Genomic DNA, 19,072 nt, shown 5'->3' on the forward strand with positions numbered 1-19,072 from the left:
CGTTTTTGTGGTCAATGAAAACGCAAAGATATTACAAACAATAGAGAGTTGAAATTTCACGGTTTCTTTAGCGCAGGAGGTCCGGATCATAGCTCTTGAGGATCAGATTACGGTGTTGATCACGGCTTTTCAGGGCTCCTGGGCGCTAATCGGAGAGCATTCAACTCTTTCACGGGTACAAGGGGCATCAGACAAGCCTCCTGGAGACAGGTGGGCGCTGTTGATGAGACCTGATGGATGACAAGTAGGCAGACAGGGCTGGCCTCAACTAGTAGTAGATGTCAAGGCACAGAAGTGACTGACAGCAGGCGTTACAAGGCGGACACTGAAGAGACATAAAACTAGAACCACGAGCATAAAGGAAGTGAGAACAACTAACAGTGACTTAGAGTAGGAGCGACGACAGCTACTATCATCATGACGAGCTAAAAACATGAGCGAGTCCAACGTAGTTAGTGGCACATAGAAAGACGCGAATATGTGGTTTGATGTGCCACTCAAAATTGCGTTTGAAACCTTGCGTCTCATGCCTGGACCCTCGTCCCTGACTCGGGAATGCTGACATGTAATTAAGCAATGACTTCATCATAGGGAACGGGCAAGGTTGCCATTAAGCCTGGATGTGACAAACGATGAAGAATTCGGACTTGGAAGACAGGACCAGTGGCAACGGCAGCGGAAGGCAGTGCATGTTGAGGGGAATCCAAGCCAGAGGTAAGACGACAATACGGGAAAGACAGGATAGCTAGCTCAGGGTAGTAGTCGGAGTCCCTGGCAGGGTTTTGCATGTAGATGTCATGCCGTCTTATCGTGGAAAACGCTTTCCGATTGCCGATAAGCACGGGTGCCGATTCGGATGATATCAATGTCATGGACCTGGTCCTTTCAAGTACTTACCACCAGCGAAGAACGGGGCGATCAAGAAGCATATGCATACGCATAGTTCATGTTGACATTAATTGATTTGTGTGTCTTAATTTTCATGGCACCGCAAATTGAAAGTCTAAACAAATGTTTTGTCAGGGACTGGCGCCGTCGAGCGCCGTTACGATTCCTGTGTCTCTCGAAGACACGGCGTCTCGCCAAAAAATTATTTGTGAGCGCGCTCACAGCGGCTCCACACGGGCTGCTCGGGCTATGCTACTAAGTTCAAGTCGTCGGATTCTCCTCTCCCTTGTCCTGGTCGCTATGGCTTCTGGTTCGTCGGTTGTTACCACTCACGCTGCTTTTCATCGATGGCATCTTCTACTTGATGTAAATTTAGATCGAGACCTTGCAAACGTGATGGACCTTCGTTAGCAATATCCCGGTGTTCTTCGACCTCTTGGAATACGAAGGAATTGTCACGGTCAATCTCAAGATCAAGTGCCATCAATCTGATCATGCCAAAGTCACACAGTACGCGGCATGAATCTATTGTCTACGGACCTTCACCTTGTCTGCATTCGGGCCAAAGACTTGATTTTTCAGCAGAAATTCATCTGAGAGCAATATTTCAGCCTATCGCGGTGTATGTCCAATGACTCGGAACTACTCCGATTCAAAGCTTCAACTTGTAAAGGACTCAAATATAGATCTCATTGGTTGCTCTGCGCTCTTGATTGCTGTATATGAATTACTACAAATTGCAATTCGAAACCAAAGCCACTCGTCCGAAGCGCCAGACCAAGAGAAATTTCATCACCAATCATCACTCGCCCACTCAACCACCATATCATATCCTACCCAAATCACCCAAAGAACACCGCCATGCAGTAGCATCGCTCAAATTGAATGACAAACAAAGCCATGGCATCATGATGTGTAAAAACCCCGTCAGATCTGATGGAATGGGAATAAGTGAGATATGAGTAATGACTTTGGGGATATAGATAGCGATATGAATATGTTGATAGATAGTTTTATGAAAGGAATGGGTAACGCGGACACAGCGCCGGCAAAAACAAAAGCAAATCGTCCGTCCGTCCATCCATCTACTCGTTACGACTCACCCCCACTCTCACTCTCCCTTTGTAACACATGCTCTTCAATAGCTCTACACTGTGATAAGAGTTGGACATTCACCGCTCGGCCGCATGCGTTGCGGATGAAAGGCGTCTACAAATCGAAATCAACGTCCGATCAGCGTCGAGTCAAAATCGCACAAGAATATAAACGCACGTTCACCAACTCATTAGCATTCGGCCTCGATGCATACGGCCTCGAGCATAACTTCAAAAACTCGTGGAACCCGCGCGAGTAAAGCTCTGGTTGACGCAGAGGCGGCCACTGGACACCGATTTGTCGCGGGTCTTGGACGTCTGCAAAGGGCGGTTCTGTCTGTGCTAGTTCCCATACTGTTGCGCCTAGAGACCAGACATCAACTTTGAGCGCGTTATACGCTCCACTGTAATAAGAAGAAACGAAGATGAGATTTGATTCCTAATGGGAGAGAATGGAATAAATACACTCACACTCGCATCTCTGGAGCCTGCAAAACGCAAAACATGAACACGAACGCCATCAACACACGGACGACGAAGAACCTTATAAAACGCACCTGCCAGTAGATAACGCCCACAGCCCCAACACACATCGGAGAATTTCTCGTCACACGCACAGCATTCGAGAAATCAGCTATGGATCAAACGGTCATCAAGATGAAATCAGCATCTCTTCTCCAATAACAAACAAAAGATGGCAACAAAACAAGTGATGATCGGAGTAAACAATCGAGCATATAAGGGGGCCACTTACCAACTTTTACGATTCCGCTCGCGTTTAAAAGGAGGTTATCAGAACGGACATCTCGGTGGGCGATATGGTGTTTCTGGAGGTATTCGAGCGCAAGTAGAACCTGTTCATCCATTCATCGGTCAGGATCCGCCCACGCATACCCCACACAACGAAACAAAAAGAAAGGAAAAGAAAGACTCACATCACTAGCAAATCTCGCAATCATCCTCTCCTGCAACGACAACCCCTCCCCAACAAGCCCCACAACATCCGCTAAGCTCCTCTCCATCAGCTCCATTCGTATCCACACCGAATCATCCACCAAATTCACATAAAACGCGTCCATGCGCAATACATGCCCATGATGCACCCCGCGCATCAGCTCCATCTCGTGGCTCAGGTCTTGGAACTTTGGAGATACAGCTGGGTGAATTGCGATGGATTTTATGGCTACGTGCGTCGTTCCAGAGGATAGAGAGAGCGATTGGACGGGGCAGACGAGTCGGGCGGCATATACGGAGCCGCTCTCACCTTCTGCAATTTCTTGTAGGTCTGCAAAATATTCTTGGGGATCGACGTCGATCATGAATTCGGAGAGAGGGGAGATGGCATCTGCAATCCATTCTGGTAAGCGCTGCAATTGGGATTGGGAGCGTGCTTTTGGAGGAAAGAGTGTGAACCCTTCATCGCTATCGCTATCACTGTCCCGCCCTCCAACTCCAAACGTATCGGTTGTTGATGTGAGAAGCGCAGCTTCAGGCGCGAACATCTTATCCCGGAGCGGCGAAGGCGGAACGTGCAACTTGGGCGTGACAAGGGGTGCGCTTTCGGTAGTGGAGCCCGTATCGCTGCTGAAATGCGAGCTGTGGGGAGAACCCTGCACACGGAGGGAGGTTGCGCGAAAACGCGTGGGTTGACGCGGGGTTGTGTCGAGGTCGGGGGTGAGAGGGGGTTCTGGCCATGCAGGATCCGAGTCTAGCGCGATGGACGCGCCATCTGAGCCTAGCACCACGGATGCACCATCTGAGTCCAACACAACGATCGGGCCGTCTTCTGTGCGGCTCACTGCATCATCTCTAGGCTCAACAGCACTCAGCGATACAGAATCAGAGTCAACGACACTAGCTGTTGCCAACGTGATAGCCACGGCTCCACTCACGCTCACAATGGTAGCGGGTGTGACTGTCATCGTTGACATTCCGGAATCGCGGTCGCCTGCAGGTCGTAAGGGGAGGAGGGTTGTAGAGGCACTGCGGTTACTTGTTGTTGAAGGTGGACTGTGGTTACTTGTTGTTGAAGCGCCCGTCGTGAAAGGAGAACCTGTCATCGAGGAAGAACCACGATCACCTGCCATCAAAGCACCAACACCCTCTCTTCTCGAAGAACCCCCACCCGAAATCTTTGACGATAATGTCGCACTGGTAGGTGACTGCGGTGACACAGTAACCTCGATTCCCGGTCTGTAAGCCGGAGGCGATGAGGGTTTCGTGAGCTCATTGTGTTCTGGACTGGTAATTTGGGTACTCGAGCTGGAAATCTTTGGTCCACCAGCACTGAGAGATGAAACATCCAAACCAAGTCCAAGTGAAGAGAGGTCCAACCCAACACCAAGCGAAGAGACGTCAGGCCCTAACGAAATATCCGGTAACACAGGACCAGTACTACTATCAACCTCTACCTCTTCAGGAGGCACAGGCGGAAGTTCTCTCATCGGCGTACGCTGTGCATTCCGTGTCGGTGTAGGCGGCCTTCCAGTTGTTATAGGCGGTGGTGTGTTCCTTGTCGTTGGCGTAGGCGGTACGCTGCTCCCAGGTGCAGGTGACCTCGGCACCATAACACGTAGGGGAGCCCCAAGCGTTATATCCGCTCCAAACGACACATCTGGGAGTGTCGGGAGTGTCCGTGTCGAGGTTGGAGAGATCATGCTTGAACTTGGTTGTGTAGGAGAGAGCATCGGCGAAAGCACGCTCAAAGTCAGCTGTGTCGATTCAGGAGAATGTGAAGGGTCAGAAGGAGAAGGGGAGGTAGACGGCGTCGATGTAGTTGTAGAAGTAATAGGAGAGTGGGATTTTGAAGATGAGGGTGTTGATGGACGGGATGAAGTTGATGGAGAGCGTGATGTTGAAGTTGATGGTGATGATAGTGATGGGGATGGTGATAGTCGCGAGGAAGAAGAAGGCAGTGAGAATCCAGGGAGGAGCGAGCTACTGCTGCCTTCCCCTCTATTTACCAAGGAGCTCTTCCGCTTCGACTCGATGAATCTCCCTGGTTTTGAGAGTCCTAGTCGGTCTTCAAGTCTACTGTTGCTCCCTTCCCCACTTCCACTTCCACTCCCGTCTTCCAACCCACTAAGCAACCCGGCCCCCCAATCCTCCAGCCCCAAATCCGAGCTCAAGTGAAAACTAAGCCTCGGAGGTAACGCACCCACTTTCGTCAGCCTCTTATCAATGACCAGCGGAGGGGTCGGGCTCATGTGCCTATTCAGCAGCGCAGGATCAACGTTCGGAAGTGAAAGATCTATGTCTGTGCCCGTATGGAGCGATGAAGAGGTGGTGTTTGCTGTTGCTGAGATATCCAAGATCGAATCCACATCCCGTTCTTTCTCCCTTAGTTGTCCAGACTCTTTTTCTATCGCACTTCCACGTTCTTCTGATGGGAATCCATGTTTATCCCGAAAAAAAGACGTACGGACTGGAGAATGGTAAGCAGGAGGCGGCGACTCGTCCGCATTGGCAACTTGGAACATTCTCCTCGGAGGCGTGCGTGGGGAAGCACTGTGTATGCTATGCACATCGAGGGTATGATTCCTCGGAGGCAAGCTGTGAGAATACACCAGGGGGCTCGGGACGTGGCCGGAGTTAGTCCGAGGTGCCTCAGATTGAATACGAGCGATTTGAGGTGCATTTGTGTGACTGCTGTGGTGTGTGGACACGGATTGTGTGTCGAGGGGGTATGGATCAATCATGCTTTCGTGCCCTGTGCCATTGACGAATACGTACTGAGTGTCTACTGTTTCTTGTTCGACAGCAGAGTGCGAGTGCGATGAGGATGTAGTAGTGAATGAGGATTGACGAGACGGGGAAAAGTCGAAGGAGGTCGGGGATGGGGCATTGATATAGGCACTTGCTATGAGTGTTGCGTTTGATGAGTGGGCTGCAAGGGATGAACTTCGGGGTGCTGGGTGGTGAATAATGGAAAGTGGTGAATCGGGACGTGATGCATTTGGGTTTCTACGAGCAGCTATGCGGCGGGCATGAATTGCTGCGATTTCGTCGTCGGTAAAACCAGCTTGGGAAAGAGCATTAGACCATGAAGGAGGAAGTCCTACGAATCTGGAAAAAGTGTTAGGGTCGTAGAGCACAAGAAGAGGATACTCACCCCTCGTCAACATGAATATGATGCTAGCCGTTCATTTAGCAAGGATGACTGAGAATTACAAAGAAACTCACCTGAAAATTCCATGGTTTAGATATGCTCTCATCCTCTTGAGGAGGCTCGAGATCTTCTGTTTCCATGAGATTCCTCGTTGATTTATTACGCTTGCCCATTGACGAGAACTTGAATATGCTTCGCTTTGATTTCTCGCTCTCTATAGACATTGCAGGACCAAAAGAACGGACTGAAGGGGCGGACTCAGGTGAGGCCCGGTTGTAGTCAGGCGTTGTTGGTAGTGATGGTAGTAGGTCGCTAGGAGGAGACAAAGAAGTTACGCTTGGGTTGTAAAGCGATTTGCTTGAACCATAAGGACCTCCTTGTACTTGTAATCCTTGTTGAAAGTGTTGATCGTCCTTGGGAGGAGGCGGTGGTGGTGATCTCTCCTTGTTAAACTTGAATACTTTGAGAGTAGAGAACCGAGAATTGTTCCTGCTCGACATCCTAATACATCGACCGACTCAACGCTGACGACAACCACGACGAAGAAGAAGAGTGATGGTGGTGGTAGTGGTGGTGGTGGTGGTGGTAGGTAGTAGTAGTACGTTAAGACCTTTGAGTGGGCCACACTGCGTACGTGACCTTAGTGGGGCGCTAAACCGTGGCCAAAACTTCAACCATCTTTTTCAGTTTGCCATCATTTAAATCTTCCGTTCTTCAACGTTTCTAGCCCTCACACGCTCTTATTTCTATTCGGCCCCCCTCTGTCGAACATGTCGCGACTCATAATGTGTGCATCGTGCGCAGTTCCATATGGCTTTGACCAGCGGCCTTGTTACACATTCACGGACACGGGATGCATTCGTGACGCAACTTGGATTTCTCATGTCAAATTCTTGATGTCCCTGTACATTAATATTGCGAGCTTTTGATCGAATTCTCATTCGCTGCGTCCATCGCTCTCGCAGATCTGAAGATTCTCAAGGATCGCTTCACCAGGGCAATACGAGATTCATCTCGGATGAACCCAGGGGAGTCGAGGACGGATCTCATAGTACTCTTGCGGATAACATGGAACCAGATCATGCTACCTATCGTCGGCGTACTCGAGCACGTTCTCAAACTAAAGCACCGCTCTCGAATCTGGTTGTGTCCCACTGCAGCTTTTACGTCCATCCCTCTCCATGCAGTTCATCCGTTTCAAACAAAGGCAGATCGTTCTGGGAAGGCGCTGTGCCTGGAGGATCTCTACATTTGCTCTTACACGCGGACACTTTCGGCTCTGATAAGATCTAGACAGTTGGTAAAGAAGCGCGTGCCTCCGTCCTTTGTGGCGATCGGACAGGGTCAACCAGGTGCAGGGAAAGGGAAGGCACTCTTGGCTGTCGATAGCGAGCTCGAGCTTGTCTATAAGCTCGTCCCTGCGACTGCCAACTGCACCACTATTTCTGACGACGCAGCTACACGAGCAAGTGCACTCTCAGCTTTGCAGCAGAACACCTGGGCGTACCTTGCTTGTCGTGGCAAGCAGGATCCTACGCAGCCTTATGATTCGCATTTCGTCATGAGAGATGAACATCTGACGCTGCTCGATATCATGGAGAGACATCTTCCGCAGGCCGAGTTTGCGTTCTTATCGGCTTGTCACACCGCTGTAGGCCATGAAAAGACGCCTGATGAAGTGATCCACCTCGCAGCTGGTCTCCAGTTTTCAGGGTTCAAGAGCGTCGTTGGCACGCTGTGGGAGGTCGACGATGCTGTCGCGAAACACGTTGTCGAAGCTTTCTGCAAGTATATGTTTGGAGATTTGAAGAATGGGACTGTACGAGGGCAGCCTGGGCACTCAACTGTGCTACGCACGCGGTGAAGACGAAAGTGCCGCTCGAGCAGAGGATGGTATTTGTTCATATTGGTGTGTAGTTCTACGTCGTATTGACGGTCGTCTGGTATACATTCACATGTTAATTGTTGATCTGCGATCCTCTTTCATTCTGTTGTACAAATAATCCTGATATATATTCTTACGCTCTAGCTGTCTTGTTTTCGTATGATGTCGTTTTTTTTGTCGACTAGAATGTTCAGCAAAGTCCCTATGTGCTCGACTCGTCTTAAGCCTCCATTATCGTCTTTTGCTCAAATGAGTACTTAGGTAGTAGGGGCCGACTCGCGCCTTCCGGTCATGCCAGGGATCCTTCAATTTTCAAGATTTCTGCATCATAGAACCTCGACTAACACCCCCATAGGTCCAGAATGACAGGAATGCACGATCATAATCCACTAATACTCCCGGCCACGCCTTCAACTGCATTCTTAAGTTTGTGTGTCTCACGGACGACGCTGTCGTTCTCGTCTTCAGCACATTCACTAATGAACGTAGCGGTTTCTGCTACGAAGCCTATCATGATGTTAGCATTATCCTCGATGGCATGGAGAACACGAGAACGAACTAATGAGCTTCCCACCATGTTCGCGCCAGAGGGCTTCCGAGCAGGACAGAGCAAATATGCGCTCACGAGCATCCTCTGCGCGAGTATGCATGAGCAGGTCGATGTTGATTGACTTGAGTAAGGAGTCATCTACGGCCACGCTCGTCATAGCAATCAAGCAATTAGTCAGCGCTTGTTTCCCGATATTCAATCGGATGCAACTCGAAACTTGAGCTATGATAGGCTTTGCTACCGAGGCCAGTTTGTCGTCGCGCCAGAACACTACAAAATCCATCACTGAGTGGCACTGTAAGTCGCGCGTTCTCACTCACCACCGTCGTCATTTTCGAAACTCTTTGTGAGAGTCTCGACTGTTGACAACCATAGAGACGAATTTTGAATTGACCCTGCGGCCAAAGACTCCAATATGTCGCACAAAGCTTGAAGAAGCATTGACATGTAGGGGTTCATCAAGCCCTACACTAGATTAATAACGTCATACTCGAAAGATGTGTTACGAGCACACCTTGAAATAATCCAATAGGGCAGAATACATGTGACAAAATGTGATCTTGCGCTCAATGTTTGCTGTGCGACGATCATCAGCTGCAAATGCCCAGTCATACAAACGACGGAACAACGGTCTGAAGGCCGTCTCGTTAAGTTTTACAACAAGTTCCAAGAACGCCGAAATGATGTGGGGTTCTCCCTGGTACCAGTTAGTCTCACCACAAATGCCAGCGAAGTGACTCACATCAGTCGTAGACTGCATGTTCACGCCAAAGCCGTCGAGGAATACTGAGAATATTGACCGAATATGCTCCTGGATGTCAGGACGTCGAGCTACCCGAAGACTGCGTTTGAAAAAGACGAAAAACGCGATGAGTCCATCAACATGTTCCTATCACAGGATATCAATATTCAAAATCATGTTCATATCGCGAGGTGCGTGCCTTTTTCTGAGATTTTTCCAAATTGGGCCACAGGTCGCAGAGTACCGGCAGTAGCATGTTGCTTGGGATCTTCTTTGCAATAGCTTTCATCAAACCTGTCATGAGACCACTTAAGGTGACAGAGTATTCCAGATGGAGTTTGACAATGTCTCTAAGTTCTGCAGCACCACAGAAAGCGGGAAGCGTCGATACTAAGCCCTGTAGGGTAGCAATTGCACCATCCACTGGGGTTTGCGCTATTCGAGCAGAGCAGTCAATAGCTGTTACGCGGGTTTACATGAGAGACAAGTCGCTCACCCATTTTGCCACTCAATCCTTCTTGAAGAACTGATGTACACTGTTGTGCAATCTCTCGGAAGTGAGGTATAAGCCGAGGCCCAAGAGAAGATCTACAAATTTTTCAGTAACGTGGAACGCGAGGGAAGAAAAACCCCATACACATAACACGGCAACACAGCTATAGCAGATTGCAATGATGCACGTGCTTTGATGATTTTAATAACAGAAGGGACAGTAGATACCAATGCTGTCTCCTCGCCAGGACAAATGGAGGAGCCGATCGCTCTCAAAGCATCGAGTGCTGAATTAACTAGCGCACCGGCTGACTGGCGAGAAACGACGTCCCGAATAAAGTCAATGATTGATATGACTGTCTTCTGTTGTTCGCGACGGACTGCATCTGTAACTCTGGGTATCCTCTCTGCGAGGATTTCAAGAGCACCAGCCTTGATCTAGAAGCGATGTGAGAAAGGGTCTCGTACAGAAAATATAATCTTACCCTAGTCTCGTCTGATTGCAACATGACTAAAGCTCCGTTCAGGAAGTCTGCTGCTCCGATGGCATTCATCACTTTTGACGTGGTCTGCTGTGTGACTGACAGGATGTCTGAAATGTTGCTGTCCCCTTCTATTGTGGCAAGATCGACCAAAAGGGAGATAAGTTCCGTCGTTGCGTTGTCGCCCTTTGATATATCGGTGGAAGGCGTGGGTATGATGGCATGACCGACGAACATAATCAGCGCCTGAGCACGTCGTTTGATGATGATGGAGGACGATCTCGCAGAATGTTCATCATCGCTGCAATGGATGTATGAGTACGAAAGTGAGATAAAAGTAATTGGTCCTCGTACTGAACGTAATCCAAAAAGGTTGCACCCGCCTCGTCGGAACATGCGATATTGCGAATAAGTCTTTGCGCTTCCCGCAGCACTTCTTTGAGAACCTGCAAGACGTCAGTCGCATCCAGAATCACCGCAGAAAACTTACATGAAGATGCAAGTCTCGGGGGAAATGGCGTAGCAGGGATATCGGAAGTCCTAACGAGGTTAAAGCCTCGTCCTCATGTTGCCGGCTCACCCGATTAGCCACCCTGTCTACTAGCGACATGCAAACCGGGGCCAAGAATTCTTGAGGTCCAAGCACATCGGCGAGGTGTATGAAAAAGCTAGCTCGTACATCAGCACGAAGTCACGAGCGTCAAATCTTTGATAGACATACTTTTGTCGACGATGGCGTGGGATATGGTTGGATGCGTCCGTGAAGATCCGCAAGAACTCCCTAGCTCCAATGTAAAGTTCAAGTCCAGGAGGGTGTCGAGATTTGAGCGATGATACCATGACAGGAACAATGTTTTCGATAGTCTGTAAGTGAACATAAATCAAACACTACACCCCACGAGCCACACAGATGCTTACGTTTTGCACCACCTTGAAACTATACGAGTCGTCGCGATGGAACACATTGGTGCCCATGAATGTGAAAATAGGCATGATGTTATGAAGCACCGAATCAGGCGTGAGTCGAGCTAGACTTGCCATGAGGAGGAGTGCTTGATGGAACGTCTGCGGGTTTTCCGATACTGTGACAACAATGTTTCAGTCGGCACAAAAAATCGGAAAGTAAATCAAACCTCTGATGATTTCGACAAGTATGTCTAATCGGATTGGTCTAACAGGAGGCTCCTTCTCATCGTAGTCAGAAAGTTGCCATTATACGAGCAATAGAATCAAATACCGTGATTTTGCTCGCTGCTTGTTCCACAGCAGCCATTAGCATTTGGCAAGGATAGCTCGTATCGGACGGAATCGGCGAGTCGTTATGTATAATCTTGCCCAGAGTATCAAGAAGCTGCGTTAGAAGGTCAAGTGATCCAGGAAGTTCCTTCGTTCCAAGAACTTCAGCAAGGAAAGTGAATATCGACATTTTTTCCTCGACATCTCCGTGAGATGGGCTGTATTCGAAGAAATGAGGGCAGGACACAATGATAGTACAAGGATGCATACTTATCGAGTTTAGCACGTTTACTGGCAGGAGTATCCGGCTGAGCTCCAGCAGGTTGATAAACCACGAGCAGATGATTGATCAGATGGACGTCCTGCAGAAGGTTGCTCAGAAGTTCCTTCGCGCACACATACTATTATCGCAGTCAGTCCTAATTCCGGTCACAGTTGGCACGTCATCATACCACTTCATTGCCTAGCGATCCTGCCGACAAAAGGATGTCGCATATTTGAGCTTGCCGTGTCATGTCGAGATGCGCAAAAAGCCTCTCTTCTAACGCGTCTGAAAATAGTTTCCTAACTGTAGCGATTGCATCTACAAATCGTCAAGCCGCCGTTCATGTAAAAAGGAAAAAAAAATCTTACTTGGCTTGAAGTACGTTTGCAACGCCAAAGAGAAAACATGCCAAACCGAATTTTCTGTGTCTGTATTCAAATCTCCAATAGGGACGCTGAGGAACGTGGATGCTACCAGAGCGGTGTACCGGTGGGAGTTGACGCCGAATAATTTTGAGATAGGAGCTGGGTCTTTGGCCAATGTCTCCATGGCAGATATCACCATATGCGATCTTGCAGTGTCTGATACGTCCTCGACAGAGGACATGATGGATATGCGAGCTTCGGGCACTGGATGAGTGACCGCGTGCGACAGCAAGTAACAGATCACTCGGCGCCTGTATCTGAGTCGAAAGAACATAAACAAAAACGAAGACATGATCACAAGGCAAACATACTTTGCACTAGCAGCGGCAAAGTGTTGGTGGTGGAATACTTTGATATAATTGCCGTCCTGCGCGAGGAGAGTGTGGCATTCAAGAAGAGCCTTCAAGTAGCCTTCGAGATCCTTTGCGTCAAGGTATTGAAGGTGCGCTAAGCAGTGAAATGGCTGTGAAGCCGGATAGTATAACAGGCACAGAAAACTTACTAGACTCTGCCCCGTATATAGTGTCCAGCCCATAGACATGTTTCCTCTCCGAGGTAGACGCCAACACCGAGATGCACTCAAATATCAAAGCACGTCCTTGCTTGTCAGTCCGCGCATCCATGAGCACCGCTATGAATGAAGGCAATACCGTCTGAAAGTCGACCGCATTGTCAGAGTTGTGCCCGCGTAAGAACGCTAAGGCATGCAAGAGAGCACGGGTTCGCACGCGCTCCAGGGTTGGAGATTGCGCAAGAAGGACGCCAAGTAAGAACATGAGAGAAGTATCTCTTAGGTTTAGGAAGAGCGTCTGGATGAGATGAGTAGACAACTGCGATGGAGTGGTACTTCCAGAAGCAACAGCGACAGCGTATAGGTTTTGCATGAGAGCGACATAGCGGTCCTCGACGCTCTTCTTTTCAGATAATAAATCACTCTAGTAGGTAAGTGAGCAACTGATAAACCGTCAGGCTCGAAAACGTACCAATGATGAAGTTGTAATCCAAGTAGGCGTACGTGCGTCAGCTAGTCGAATAGCCGGGATCAACGCCAATATGGACGCCTGAAGAAACATCACGGTGATTCTGCCTCCAGGCTTTGTCGTGACTTTCATGCCCAGCGTAGCGTCATTGAGCACCTGTCACATATTCAGCAAATCGAAGACAGAGACGAAAATATTCATGCCTCTTGTAAGTTCACGGAGCTATCTGCAAGATCGCCAAAACCGTCAACAGAGTGCAACTTCATGGCGGCCAGAACCTGTAAGGCTATGTCGACCTGTTGTCCACATGACGTGCTGAGTAGCAAAACGCGGACGACTAGGTAAGCAAGGGCGCGACCGTGCGGGAGGGGGTCATGTAGCTTGAGGAGAACGAGGGAAATATCGCTTGAACTGTCGTTGGAAGCAAGGATGTTCTCTGCGAAAAAAAATAACCAAATGATGACATCACAGGAAAACGAACACGCACCCGCAATTTTGGCTGCCACATCGAGATTTGCCTGGCAGATTTTTTCCATGTCTACGTCTGCCTCGTCATTCTCCTCATCATTCTTGCGACGTAGAAGGTCAGCCTTTTCCCAAATATCCACACAACCTCTCAACCATCCAGTTGCAGTGCCTCCAGCCTCCTTCAGCGCCTTCCATACTGCCCGCGCAGTCCTGAACTTTGATTTGCTGGCAAGCAAGTACGGGAATAGCACGCGTTCTTGTACGGCTTGTGATAAATCCGGGTAGGTCTTGCTGAAATGACCGGCGAGGAAGGCAACATGTGCAATAAGAACAGCGCGAGCTGGTGGGTCCGGACCAATCTGGGAGACGATAGCATCCAGGAGTTTTTGAGGGGTGATGCTCGAAGTAACCGTCGAGAGGAATACTTCAGGTGAAGAGTACAACACGTGGAGAACTCCAGCGTGCGTATCGTAGACGCGAGCAAGTAGAGCTGACTGTATTGAGGCCTTGAAATATTGATGTTAATAAAAAAAATCAGGAACAGCGATGTCGATAGTGTTACCTTATCAGATACCTCGAGCGTCAACCCCCCTTGCAAAATTTTGTATAGCCGCTCGACAGCTCCAACGCGTGCCTCCTTGGCGGTGCTTGTTGAAGCAACGACAATCTCGTTGACGTCAGTACTTTGAGCCCATGGATGACTCTGAGAAGGTTCTTAACTTAATATATGTAGTGACACACGCTGAGGAAACTTACCACTGAAAACGAGATCATCAATTCGTCCGCTTTCGTCTTCCGCTCTTTCTTTTTCAATCGCTGATCGTCGCCTTCGTGCTCGCTCTCTTCGTCCTCGATGATTTTACCCACGGCATCGCGAAGAATATCAACATGACGTTGATGAACGAGAGACAAAAGAGCACGTGCGGCATTAGTTGTTGAGGTTGCGACAGACTCTTCGTCGCTGCTAGTGAGAATTAGTCGTATGAGCGAGGACACCAAGCGCTCAAGCAATCTCAGAGGAGTACCCGTGGCACTAAGAATTGCAGCGTAAAGAGAGGATACAACAGGCTCCTCGAGTCTGAAAAATAATAAGTCCTTGTTCTCGATGGTTGAGGAAGCCTGTACATACCGGGGCTTGAGACATTCAAGGATCGGCAAGATAAACTTTTCGGCTCCAACAAACTGAACTGCACCTCGAAGTTCTTCTGTAAATGTGCTGCGACCACGACTTCAACATCAAATAGTTGCCATTCCCAAAGTTGACTTACGGAATCTTTAGACATAAATTCCCTGTGTTGGCGTGAAAAGTCTCAAGCTCTTCTTGAGGTGAGCATACTGCAATTGCGACTTTGACAAATTGTTCGCTACATCTGTCATCCTTCGTATTCCGTTTGCCCTTTGGAGCAGCTGAAGTGGCCATTGCTCCGATGATAGCTACCACGACGGCAGATGACAGCGAAACTTTATGCGAAAGTGTGGAAAGCAGTACGTAACTGCCGAGCTAAGGGAAGGCGTCATCATGTCAGTAATACCAAGGCGTCATAATTCGGAAACTTACAGTTGCGTTGGCATCACTGTGACTAGTCTGAAATGGCGCAAGGAGAGCCGACAACAGAAACGCAAGAATGCCTTCATCAAGAGCCGGCGAAGATGCGATATAGTCGTGCATTGTGGCTGCATTGAAAGCCACGAGTGTACGATGAGAACATGAGCCTAAAAGCGTTATGTTGGTGCTAAAAGTCAATTCCAACAGAGATTCTTACCTCTGATCGCAGTTGGAAGTAACGATGCAATAAATCTTGCTACCGCTTGGTTGGCAGCCATGGCTTTGACAATCGAGCTCCGTGCAAGAGGCGTTGCTGTGGATTTAAATGGGAGCAGAAATGAAAAGATGGAAGAAGAACTGGGGACAGATGTCAAAAATGAAACTGGCACGCATGAAGCGAAACGAAACGCACGATATGTGTAGGATTGAGAGCATCTTGACAAAGTGCGGGGATTCATGATAAGGGAAGAAGAGGGAGAGAACTGCATCGACATTAAATTCATTAATGCTTCAGTGACGTTGTCAGTTGTAGAAGCTCATAAGATGGTACAAACACATACCGAAATCTCCTGACCAGCCATTCTAATACTTTGCTTGTAGGCGCCTCCATGAGCCACGGTCCTAACAGGGACAAGAACGCGTTCAGCGTGTGATCAAGGTTTGCGTTCACTTCCCGGGATTGCATCGTGCGATCGACATTCCTTGCAGCCTCGGAAAATAAAGTCTGGTCAAAGTCCACAGACAGGGAAGACCCATCTGAAGGTAGTTTTGCAGTTCGCGCAGTAAAAGCAGGAGACAATGAGGATAATTGCGCGAAGGCATTGATAGCAAGTGCATGGATTGAGTCTAGGTCATGAACGTCGGCATCTCGACCAGTAAATAGGTATGATTCTGTCCGTCTCCGTTTGTTGGTGTGAGCGTCGAGAAGAGATGCATTTAGAGATGCGGATGCAGCCAACTGACTTGCAAGTGCAGACGGCATATTAATACAACGCGTCCAAGTTGCCTTTACTAGGGCCTTACTAGCATTCTATGAGTGATACTAGATCTTCATTCGAAAAAAAATTGCTGACGTAATAATCACACCTAAAGGGATCTATAACGGTTCAGTGCAAGGGGCGTTGCCCGAATCATTTGTGCCTACATACTCCACACTTTGAAGTTCGTAAGCTAGTAGTTTGCTTGAAGTCCCATGTCGTCTGGAACTGGTCTTCCCCCAGTTTCTTCGAAAGGTGTCTTCTCAGTCTCATCTTCATGTCTTATAAATGCGCCTCGCAAAGAAGTGTGGGAAGTTTTGATGGACTGGAAGTCATACAAAGAATGGTAAATGCTGCACACTTGACGATGACCTGTCTAACTCTCCATAACCATGACTCGGTAATCTAGGAACCCGTTCGTGTAAGCTATGCTGTTCACAACGTTTGCAGCTGATGCAAATGACTTGAAAAGGCGAGACCAACGCATCACAGATGCGCGGAAGAATCACCTGCCCGACGAGACCCCACGTGAAGGCTGTTACCTATACATCCAGCCGGTGCACATTCCTCCGTCATTTGACAATCAGTGGTTTCCCGGCTCCGCGTTCGAGCGGATTACAGCATTGGATCACGAAAATTATCGTACAGCATGGGTGAACATCGAAATGCCACACTGGTTACTCACCGCGGAACGGTGGCAGGCGCTCGTAGAAGTTGAGGGAGGCAAAACACGTTATGAGACGATTGAGGTGTTTGGTGGGCTCCTCGCGTATCTGGTCAGGGCCTTCGTCGGGAATGGATTGAAGAAGGGATTTATAGCCATGGCTGATGGGCTTAAAAGCAGAGCAGAAGAAAGGTACGAGGGGCATGTGAGTACTAGTACTAGCTAATTGGAACCGAACCTCTGGGATGGGTTTCGCGGTATCACCGCGGATGCGAAACATTGCATGATAGATAACCGCCGGGGTCGTGACAGGTAAACAGCATACGATGTCATGTCGGACTATGGATTATAATTAATTATAAGGAGGATGTATCACTCGGTCTGAGACCATATGTGCAATTGAGCTCGCTTCAGTTGCTACATAGTACTCATGTAGTTAGACCTTGGTCCATTTTTCAAAGACACCCGGATTGAACGGATCCGCCATCGGATGATTCCAAAATGAATCAGATTAATAAATGAAATTGACGCTGACTAATCCGAGACAGCTTGAACCGCTTCTGGAAAACATTCTAGACCACAATTCATGCCGTCATATATAATCAGAGACAACCCTCGTACACAACTTTACTCCCTTTCTAGATTACCATCACTATCTGGACCTACTATTTCTAACATGTCTTCATTATACGATGCAGGATACCCTGTGAACGATCTCCTGCTCGCTTCATCATATCCAGTCACCACCCCTGTTTATTCCCCTCCGTATGATGTTCGCGGGAGACAGCAACATTTCATCGAAACCGCGCAGCAGAGGAAGGAACGGATCGAATTTCTGAAAAAGAGAGAATGGGCCCGTCGTGTTGCTGAGTGGATTCGAGCGACTAGTGCACGGCAGGATGTGGTCAGTTATCATCACTCCAAATCCGTCATGAATTATGTCACTAATGCAATTTTCAGATGAACTTTGGCTGCTCAGGTAGGCTTGCAGCATCACCCATGCCAGAGAATGGCGATGTTACCCGCTTGACTACTTCTGCGTCATCACTCTCTCTATCATCGAGCGAGGAAGAGGAAGAGCCATACGTCATCTATAGTTCATCTCCGTCATCTTCCATGTCGTCCTTATCCGATGACCTGTCTATTTCCTCAGTCCCCACCTCGCACCCGTCTAACAACATTCATCCACTGTCAAGCTCCATGCCCTCTCCCTCCAAGCGTAGCCACCGCCGTCGTAGGAGCAGCACCAGTCTTATGACCCCACGTCGCCGACCTTCATTGTCCAGTATTTACGAAGTTCCGGAGGAAGACTGATTCGCGTCTGCATGGTTGGACTTATCGGTCGAAAGTGTTCAAGCTAGGATCAAACCGGTTTTGGTCAAAGCAGTGCCACGTATCCCTTCTCGGGGTTTTCGTGGCGTTACGACGATCTTGTTGCTCCCTACTCCTTTGTCGTTCTCCAACGACGTTCATGACCATTTTGCGGACATGCTGACCGCTCTCTATACCTGTGCAAGCATACCCCTCTTCTCCATCATCATTGAATATGTGGACGTTCAGTTTCTTTGTACATTACGTGAAGATGTATCACATTAGTGTTTCGGTAGTATTTTTCCAGCTCAACGTATAAGTGTAAAAATGGAATGTTTCATATGCATGCACACCGATTGATCTTACCCGACAATGTGAGGTCCAGATGAGTTAACATGAAGTTCCATTGTGATCCGCTGCCATGAGCACAGCTGTATCTTGAACTCAAGAGTGCCTCAGGATGGATCGAGTATAGATGCTGTTGAGACAATCTTTATCGAGAGGGCAGTTCTTTTTTTTCGCAGCGTGTCTAGGTTACCATCGGCGTATTAGTACTAATGAATCAATCCGCTACAACAATACGGATGTATGGCGCAAAGTCCGTGAGCGACAAACGGTCGCATTAATACCCTCCGGGAGTCCATGTTAAGTTCTTTTCAATTTTCAAGGGCATACGTTTCCCCGGGCACAGACTTCTATAATAAATACATCTGACTCGTGGCAAGGCAACGGCTAGGCCACATCAAGTATCGTCAAAGTATAGTGCGGGAGATGCTTATCTAGTTCCTGAATGCGTTGGTGCAATGGAGTGGAGTAGCCATGAGTCTAGGGCAAGACGTACTGATGTCGAAAGGGAAGTCGAGTCTCTGGCTATATGGTATTTTCAAGAGGGTAGGCGGATAGTAGGCTGCTGAGGTGGAGATCGATATGAGATGATGTATTAAACACGTTATGATAAA

General features: G+C 48.5%; 5 protein-coding genes across 5 annotated transcripts; 3 read left to right on the plus strand and 2 right to left on the minus strand.

Annotated features, from left to right (window-relative positions):
* Window positions 1-1,980: 1,980 nt before the first annotated feature.
* On the minus strand, window positions 1,981-3,484 carry HD556DRAFT_1233712 (kinase-like domain-containing protein; the record flags this gene model as incomplete). Its single annotated transcript, XM_041297616.1, has 6 exons — window positions 1,981-2,097; window positions 2,161-2,386; window positions 2,454-2,470; window positions 2,540-2,616; window positions 2,737-2,836; window positions 2,918-3,484. 6 exons carry the CDS (start codon window positions 3,482-3,484, stop codon window positions 1,981-1,983), a joined length of 1,104 nt encoding a protein of 367 aa, XP_041162384.1.
* A 3,575-nt stretch (window positions 3,485-7,059) lies between these two features.
* HD556DRAFT_1268043 (CHAT domain-containing protein) lies at window positions 7,060-8,048 on the plus strand. The gene has a single exon (XM_041299139.1). It carries the CDS (start codon window positions 7,109-7,111, stop codon window positions 7,952-7,954), a length of 846 nt encoding a protein of 281 aa, XP_041162385.1. The 5' UTR covers window positions 7,060-7,108; the 3' UTR covers window positions 7,955-8,048.
* On the minus strand, window positions 8,000-16,353 carry HD556DRAFT_1358643 (uncharacterized protein). The gene is made up of 33 exons (XM_041302547.1): window positions 16,306-16,353; window positions 16,235-16,257; window positions 15,722-16,183; window positions 15,574-15,669; window positions 15,379-15,518; window positions 15,174-15,328; window positions 14,884-15,116; window positions 14,745-14,831; window positions 14,372-14,693; window positions 14,178-14,318; window positions 13,635-14,121; window positions 13,351-13,583; window positions 13,151-13,303; window positions 12,670-13,102; window positions 12,479-12,614; window positions 12,111-12,424; window positions 11,930-12,060; window positions 11,748-11,878; window positions 11,479-11,695; window positions 11,375-11,426; window positions 11,160-11,323; window positions 10,963-11,105; window positions 10,732-10,909; window positions 10,596-10,687; window positions 10,245-10,542; window positions 9,905-10,197; window positions 9,764-9,855; window positions 9,467-9,702; window positions 9,268-9,414; window positions 9,040-9,222; window positions 8,846-8,990; window positions 8,535-8,795; window positions 8,000-8,482 (listed from the first exon to the last, which is right to left on the minus strand). The coding sequence occupies exons 3-33, from the start codon at window positions 16,141-16,143 to the stop codon at window positions 8,355-8,357; spliced, it is 6,243 nt and encodes a 2,080-aa protein (XP_041162386.1). The 5' UTR covers window positions 16,144-16,183; window positions 16,235-16,257; window positions 16,306-16,353; the 3' UTR covers window positions 8,000-8,354.
* On the plus strand, window positions 16,293-17,295 carry HD556DRAFT_1358646 (uncharacterized protein). The gene is made up of 3 exons (XM_041302548.1): window positions 16,293-16,484; window positions 16,548-16,559; window positions 16,611-17,295. The coding sequence occupies exons 1-3, from the start codon at window positions 16,354-16,356 to the stop codon at window positions 17,026-17,028; spliced, it is 561 nt and encodes a 186-aa protein (XP_041162387.1). The 5' UTR covers window positions 16,293-16,353; the 3' UTR covers window positions 17,029-17,295.
* Window positions 17,296-17,478: 183 nt separating this feature from the next.
* HD556DRAFT_1306798 (uncharacterized protein) lies at window positions 17,479-18,116 on the plus strand (the record flags this gene model as incomplete). Its single annotated transcript, XM_041299959.1, has 2 exons — window positions 17,479-17,706; window positions 17,763-18,116. 2 exons carry the CDS (start codon window positions 17,479-17,481, stop codon window positions 18,114-18,116), a joined length of 582 nt encoding a protein of 193 aa, XP_041162388.1.
* Between the last annotated feature and the right edge of the window lie 956 nt (window positions 18,117-19,072).

Source organism: Suillus plorans (assembly GCF_016647745.1).
Source record: "Suillus plorans strain S12 chromosome Unknown HD556scaffold_17, whole genome shotgun sequence".
Classification (NCBI taxonomy): Eukaryota; Fungi; Basidiomycota; class Agaricomycetes; order Boletales; family Suillaceae; genus Suillus; species Suillus plorans.